The sequence below is a fragment of the Amaranthus tricolor genome, chromosome 2, assembly GCF_026212465.1.
Source record: "Amaranthus tricolor cultivar Red isolate AtriRed21 chromosome 2, ASM2621246v1, whole genome shotgun sequence".
Taxonomy (NCBI): Eukaryota; Viridiplantae; Streptophyta; class Magnoliopsida; order Caryophyllales; family Amaranthaceae; genus Amaranthus; species Amaranthus tricolor.
The window spans coordinates 9,658,525-9,666,928 of record NC_080048.1 but is presented as its reverse complement, the minus strand read 5'-3'; the positions used below and the strand labels follow the sequence as shown (position 1 = coordinate 9,666,928).

At 36.4% G+C, this 8,404-nt stretch overlaps 1 protein-coding gene across 1 annotated transcript; it reads right to left on the bottom strand.

The window, feature by feature from the left end:
• Nucleotides 1–1,923: 1,923 nt before the first annotated feature.
• LOC130806677 (glucan endo-1,3-beta-glucosidase 4-like) lies at nt 1,924–3,943 on the bottom strand. The gene is made up of 3 exons (XM_057671842.1): nt 3,804–3,943; nt 3,169–3,435; nt 1,924–2,150 (listed from the first exon to the last, which is right to left on the bottom strand). Exons 1-3 carry the CDS (start codon nt 3,865–3,867, stop codon nt 2,116–2,118), a joined length of 366 nt encoding a protein of 121 aa, XP_057527825.1. The 5' UTR covers nt 3,868–3,943; the 3' UTR covers nt 1,924–2,115.
• Nucleotides 3,944–8,404: the final 4,461 nt, after the last annotated feature.

Genomic DNA, 8,404 nt, shown 5'->3' with positions numbered 1-8,404 from the left:
AAGATGAAACAGCATGACAAAGACAAGGGAGAGGAGAGAAGCTTTTATTGATAAAGAAGATATAGTTGATTCATTTTCAAAGGATATAGAACAACTGTAGAGGTTACATTTCTCTTATCCAACTTATACCAAACAAAGAATAATAATAATAATAATGTTTATTGGTACCAAATCTTTTTTTAAGTGTTTCCATTCCATTTCCTATCAAGTGTTCATGAGAAAATTGGCAAAAGAAAAGAAGTCCTTGAAGTACGTGAGAGAAGTAATGAAAATGATGAAGAAAAATATGAAGCTGTTGAAAATGACTGAATCCAGAAAACTCACCCAACCATTGAGACTTATAGTGCAAAACTTGGTAATGAACACAATGATGCGGTTTTCGTACCGCCGAATATCGGTCAAACCTTGAAATATTGCTTGAAGCAGCCTAGATATGCTGTTTTTAACACCAATACTGTGCGGGTAAATGTTAATACCAGGACAAAAATTTGACTACCTTAACAATGCAGCCTCGTTTTTGCATTGTATAGAGACTGGCTTTTGCAATAAATTATTTATATTCTCATGGGACGCTTACCTTTCTCACTTTTGTTGGACAAAATTTTCATGGAAACCTTATTTTGAACCTGTGATTTCATATATATTCCACGAGAAAATACAGTTTCCTAGAATACTATGTATCAGTAGATGCTCCATAGTGCTTCCAACAGTTTTTACATAAACTAGAAACTGGACACCCTGACTTTTGGCAAAGCATATAGTAGTTATAAGCGTCAAATCTGAAGTTTGCCATCATATAACTTTGGTTGGATTGAATCAAAAATGACCTCCATCATAAAACTTTGGTTGTCTATCTTTTGACAAGTGTTCTAGTCTCTGCAAAGGTCTTAGCATATCTATATAGATGAATAGCAACATGCCAATTTTGATATGTATACCATGGTTTTAATTTCTGATTCCTGAATTACTTTTGCACTTACAGGGAGGGCTTGTTGATATTTTTTGAATTAATCTGAAGCACATGTAATTTGCAGAGAAGTCTAGTAACTTCCAACATCAAAACTGATGTGGTTAGCAATTAATGTTTCCGCAGGTGCTATAGTGTGGCGTACTTAGAAGACAGAAGGTACAATACATTAGCGCCAATTGGTGGCATTGCATTTATAGCTGGCTAGGCTAGCTTGCTTTTCTGAAACTTACATTACAAAGGACGATAATTGGCAATTGGACACGACTTTCTGCTCATAACCCAAACCTAGAGCTCGTGTACTGGTAAGTTGTAATTGTTTATCACTTATGAGCAACAGAAGTCAGAACCCATACTGAGACTAGAATAAAATCTCGAAGTGATCGAGACTCTGCTTTACTTGTTCTGTCATTATGTGTATATGTGAATGTTACTGTTGAACAAGAGTTATTTCTGCTGTACGTCATTACGTGTATACCGTCGATGATGTTAGGTGAATCAATGCGATGTAAGCATTGATTACTTGAGACGATTTTCTGTGTACCACATGAGTGACTTAGATTCTGATATTGATTGCCATTTCTCGATCCTGAAATGCGTTATTTTATTGATATGTCTTACACTGTGATTCCTTCATCTCAAAATCATCTTTATTTGATGTCTTAAGGCTTTCTGAATGAATTTTTCTTTTGTGCATTTCCAGTTAGAATTGACCTAATTCCTTAGAGATTGCTGCCCCCCCCAAACTTATTGGATGTAACATGTAAGCACTTCAAAAAAAGTTTAGAAACAATTTCTTTCTTAGGGATTAAGGGAGTAGATTCCTTCTCTGTTATTAGATGTAACCACTTAAACAAGTTTTGGTACAATCTTTTCCCTTTGGGCCTTTCCTCTTAGAATGTGGGGAATATTAGTTTACACAGTGAAGCATATGAAAACAGTATACTGATCTTAAATATAAGTGCAATAATAGGGGGAGCATGTGAAATGCTATGGTATTTTTCTTAATATTAACAAACTTGAAGTATTTGTTTGTTAAAACCCATTTACAAATTGTAAAAAAGAATGTTGGATGAATTAAAAGTATTACATAATTTAGAAAACAAAACAATGAAGCAAACTGTATGGTGGAATAAAGTTCCAAACTTTCAAGGAAGATATTCAAAGTGGCAATTGTCATGACCTGCACGGCAAGCAGCAAATGTATTCAGTAATCACTAATCAGTAGTGAATAAATCCAGGAAGGTGCTTTACTTCTTTAAGAAAACAACTCTACAACTGCAACTGACTAGATAAATTGCTCGAAGGCGGGGCTCCCACCGTTTTTTGTTTAAGCTAATCATCTTTGTCAATCCTAATCTTTTGGATCTAAGGTTCTGATAAAATTGTTGTTGAAGCTAATCATCTTTAATAAGGGTGTGAGCTTTTAACAGATCAATTTACCTTTGAAAAAGTAATGTGGGCGGACGGTCATTAATTAGTCATTAATTTTTCAATAAATATTCATTACGCCATTGAAAATTTATGGGTAATTTAAGAATGCAAAATTGCAAATATTAACTAGTGGAGTTAAATAAGTTATTTTACCTTTTTCTTATAATGGGTGAGGTTTGATTGGGTGGAGAGAATGAGAATTAAGTCTTCCTTTAGGTATGAGAATTACATTCATAAGACGAAAAAAAAGTCTTTAACCACTAAATAGAACTTTTACATAACTTAGATCAACTTGATTTGTTAAAAAGTCGCCAAGTAACCTATCCCAATGAACAGTTTTAGTCATAGATAAGGTGGGATGTATGTTGAATCCCATATTCTATATTAATTGAATTGAAAGCAAATCTCATCTATATTGCCACTTAAGATAGCATGTATTAGGGATGCCTATTCATGTCCATACACATGCTCATCTTATGGTTCCACACTTCCATGTGATGACTCTAATGCCTATTCTTTCTTTGGGGTTACCTTTGACCTCTTTTAAATTGTCAAATTCAAATTTATTGCTTTGCTTTTTATAAAATTGGCTGCAAAAAAAAACTATCTATAAGACTAACATTGTAAACCATCATTTTATGAAATTATTTATGTCATTTTCACAAGTATTTTCGCCAAGAAATTTGGTTGTTTATGAAATTACAGTTGTCAATAACATTGTAAACTAATGAGAAATAAAAATGATTAAGGGAGATGAAAATACATACTGGGATCCTTCTCAGTAATAATGGCAGCACCACCAAAATAGCAGTTACCACCTTTGTGCTTGTAATTTTGAAAGTAACTGTTGAACACAAAGTCAGCTTGTTCTTTGGTTGAGTTAGCCTGATAACAAGGTTGATTTACTTGTATCATATTGCACGCCACATTTTGCTGGCTACACGCCCAGTTTATTGCATTTTGCAATTCATTATCCGGGGTTTGCACATCTGCTACGCAATATTGTTGCCCGTAATCCTCATCTTCTCCTCTAACTTCTCACCCAAAACATACACACAACCATACACAAACGAGTGAGTGATGCTAACCTAATCATTAATGGATTCGAAAAAGGAAAATGTATGTTTACTTGTATGTCGGAGTAGAGAAACAAAAACTACAATTGAAAATAAATTTAGATGTACCCTATGTGAGCCTCTAACATACGAGTCTATAACAAGTTTAAATTTTTCGTTCAGTTGATTTTTTAACATGATATCTCTGTATCAATTATTAAACCAACGTGACTTATAACAATCACATCTACAATTAGTTACAATTTGTATGATATGTTCTTTTTTTTTTTTTTTTTTTTTTTTTTTTTTTTTTTACAAAAAGAGCAAAATGTAGATGTATATTTTACCTGAAATGCTGGGGACTATAAGGAGGAGGAAAGCAAGGAAAAACTTGAAGGAAGGTAAAGGCATTGAAGGTTAAAGAGGATAAAATTTATGTAGAATGTAGATAAGATTTAGGACAAGTTTTGTTGGAGCCACAAAAATGAGTAGGAAGCTTCTGTTTATATAGCAAGTGACTTGTAGATAGAAGTATTGAATAGAAGGCAGACAAAAGTGTGAACATTTCGTAGAAAGGGGAGTCACCGACTGGTAATACTTAAAGAACACTTCCTGGGATCTGATTCTAATTGCAGTGTTGACGCCAAATCACCAGTACTTTTTGGCACTAATTTTGGACAACTTGCTTACTAAATGTGAATCATTGCAAGACTTTTGCTTTCATCAATTTGTGAGTTTGCTTTAGATTGACACCCTGTCACTTGCCAGTTTGGAATTTGTCTATTTTTTTGAGATTGGCATCCGATACTTGATTAATCATAGAATCCGAGTATGTCATTGTGTTTTACAATTCTCCCCATGTTGGAATATTTCTGTTCTGAAATACTTGCTACACAGGTAATTTTGATATTGTTTATTGTTTAAACTTATTTTATATATTGTAACTAATGTAATAAGAAAAAATATAGTCAAATGAATTTTTTTTTGAATCATCTAATTGTGTATTCTCATAATAATAAATTTTTTAAATTTAGTTATGCAGAACTCAAGATGTAAATGACCAAAATAATACACTAGATTGCATAATAAAGTGAAATGTAACAAGTAATGAAATAGAGGAAATACTATTCATGTGACAAAGATTTCACGTTATAAAATATGAGTTATAGACTTGCATATAATGCTTAATGAGTAATCCTCCTAATACCATATGATTTTAGAAAAGAGCGAATAGTGTGTATGCAAGTTAACACGCATTACCTGTAGGTTAGTGGGCTTGAGCCTACGGGTTTTCCGTGGGTATGTTTACACGAGTGGGACTATGGGTGTATGAGACAAGTCACATTTAAAGTATTTTCAACACACCCCTCACAAGTAAACCCACACATACATGTGTGGATTATTAGACGAACGCTCCAATTATCAATGAAGGGGAAGAAAAGAAGTTGAATATACGTAAATGTAGGGTACGTTTGGATTAAGTATAATATTTAAAGGTTAAATAAAAGTCATAGTTAGAAAAACGAATTTAATAGGATAGATGATTTAAGGAATTTGATTGTTAGATAGGTGGAAGAATTAGTTAGAAAGTAATAAAAAATGGATAAAATAACAATTAGTTTTCTCATATTGGAGTATATATTTACCCTAGGGGAGGGTAGGGGGAGTTCTTTTCCTCGAAATGTTTTTCGTTTATCCTCATTCCACCTCTTTTACAATTATTTTAATTACTTTATTTGCATCTCTAATTACCTTTGTTTTGTTAGTTTTAACTTTTTTATCCTTTAAATAATATTTTCATATAAGCAAGACCTCAGAAGTAATGCATTACTTCCTCTATCCTAGTTTGTTTTTTAGGACTTAAAAAGTTCTCACATATTTAAATTTAAAAGAACATAAAGAGTATCATTTTAGAGTGCACCGTCTTATCCAATTGATGTAGGACAGAGTGTGTCCAACCCGTTTCTACACTTATGTGTTTTTAGATCTATGACTGGGGTTGAAAGTCAGGGCATGGAACAGGCTTTTATGGGTGTTTGTATTTTGCGATTTTGAGGGTATATGTTTGAGCTTTATTGTGTTTTAATTGTGGGAAGGTTTTACCGTGGTTTAATTGGGGATAGGACTTGAGGTTTATGTGCAAAATTCGAATCTTTATACCAATTCAATCGGGATAAGCGAAATAGTAAGGTAGAATTATGTGGGTTTCTTTTGTTTATGGACCAAAATTAGGGGGATAATCAAGCTGTTTCTATTGGTGTTTTGAAATATTCAAAATCAAATGAGAATTATTATCATTAAGAGTATACTCAACAGTTTAAAGAGATTCGAAATAAAATTTTTTAGTGAAGAAGTTGTTGATCTTGTGAAGGTTGAAATATCTTGATAAATATTCAAATAGTAAGGTAGAATTGTAATTTTTTTTGAGACAAAATATAATATAAATTATTAGTAACATTTTGCTAGGTTTTGTACAAAAGGCCTGGAAATACTCTTCAAAATATTATCATTATCATACTTAGTATTTCGCCCATAGAACAACTATAAGCACGGTGTGGGGAGGGAAAAAAGACGACAACTCATATCAATAAAGGAGAGCGCAACAAAAGAGTTCTTCAACTCGAACTCTGCAAAATATTATGAGATAGTGGGTTTGAAATGGAGGGAATCTTTTTTTGAATAACAAAATGGGAGATATGGGTTTCGAAGAGAATGAGGTGATGCAAGAAACCAGCCCAAAACAGATATTCGTTTCACTTATGCTAGAAGGCCCAAGAAGAAGCTACTAGAAGAAGGCTGAAGCTGCCAAATAATTGCTAAGCTGAGAGATAATTTCAGTTTCGGGGTAAAGAGTAATATAGTAAACTTAGAAGAAAAGTTTTTATGAGTTTGTTAGCCTGGGTGCCTTGTTAAGAATATACTTAAGAAGTTTGTTATGGAATCTGATTATATAATAGAGAATGGGGTAGAAGGGAAGGCAGGCAATTTTTATTAAACACATGGTATCACTGGGAGAGCACCTTCCTCTCGAAAGAAGGGTCTTGTATTACTCAATCACTGCGTGATAATAGCAATCCACATTCTCTGAATCATTCTTCTTTTCTCTTTTCTGTCTGTAACACTTTGATTTCCAGCAAATTGGTATCAGAGCGGAATCGATCCAGAAAAACGAAGAAATAGATGGCCAGATTAAATCACGGGCAACGGTTGGACTTGCTGGAACAGGAGATGGCTGGCTTACCCGCGCGTGTAGCCTAGGAGATAACTACGGCATTGGCAACGTTCAAAGCTGACCTCAATAATCAGCTGGCTGCTGGCCAAGAGAAAATCCGATCAAACGTACGTTCCTCGTTGAACGGTTCGCCATCGACATGGGATAACCCATTTTCATCTCAATCTCAGGTGGGAAATGGAGAAGGAGGCGACCCAGGAGGCCAATCGAATTGGAAGCTTCGAAAACTTGACCTACCTCTGTTTGACGGCACCAATCCGGACGGCTGGATTCTCAGAGCTGAGCGGTTCTTTCATTTATACCGGTTGGGGGAAGAGGATCAACTGGAGGCCGCCATTGTTGCCTTGGAGGGAGATGCTTTACTGTGGTATCAATGGGAACGCTGGCGCCACGCAGTACTCTCGTGGGATGCGCTGAAAACGTTAATCCTCCGACGTTTCAGATCCACCGCCACCGGCACATTGCATGAACAGCGGCTCGCTCATGAACAGATCGGAACGGTGGCGGAATACCAGCTCGCTTCATTGAGCTTTTGGCCCCGATTGATGGTGTTCCAGAAGAAATAGCCAAAGGGCAATATATAAAGGGATTAAAAGAGGAGATTTGGATTGAGGTTCGGATCTTAGACCCGGTTACGTTGGACCAGGCGATGGAACTATCCAGAAGAATTGAGGAAAAGTGGAAGCTGGGCCCAAGGCCCAAACAAAATTTAAATCTACCCACGTGGCGTACCTCCCACCCAAACCCACGTGCTCTCCCAAATCTCACTACCCAAAATCAAAACCATCCTTCATCAAACACGACACAGATCTAAAATCCAATCACCCATCACCCCTTCACGAATCGAAACGCCACTAATAATTACAAAAATTCCGGAGAAATGAGACGGCTCTCCGAGAAAGAACTTCAGTAGAAGAGGGAGCAAGGGCTATGCTTTCGTTGTGATGAGAAGTGGTCGGCTAACCACCACTGTTAGCGCCTTGGGCTGAGCGTCCTACTTACAGAAGAAGAGGAGGAGGAGGATGCGATGGAGTATGGCGATTTCGCTGTGGCGGAGGTGAGTTCAGACAAAATCCACACCACTCTTCCAAACCCAAATTCGACCTCAGAAGTTTCCTTAAGCTCCGTAATGGGGATAACTAGTCCCAAAACGATGCGCCTGGCAAGGAGTAATGAATGAGCAGGCCGTGGTAGTGATGATTGATCCAGGAGCAACCCATAATTTCATTTCCAAGATAGCGGCCCAGCAGCTTGGTCTTAATCCAACCGAAACAAGGAGTTTTGGGGTAACTTTGGGTACTGGTGAGACTGTACAAGGGGAGGAAGTATGTAAGTGTTTCGGTAGTGAAACGAGGAAGTGCAAAAGACACTTAAAATACCTGGAGATAGGCAAAAGTGTGATCAAGAGGAGCTACTCGTGGGAGGAAGTGACTTGAATTCCTGCAAAACAACACGTTAGCCTTGTCCGGGGGGTGATCTCCCGGAAAACCCCTCCGACGCTCAAGTTAGAACGTGGATATGAGAATAAGGAGTAAGTGATTAGAAACTGAATACAAGAAAATGCGGTGGTGGATGTTATTAGAATTTTTGGTAGGCTAAAGAGGTAGGGTATGAGTAAGGACACTTGAGAGAATTATTTTCCGATTCCCCCTCCTCTCTTGATGGTAGCCCCTATTTATAATGGTGAGGAAGGGAAGTTACATCAGAGAGTGGGAG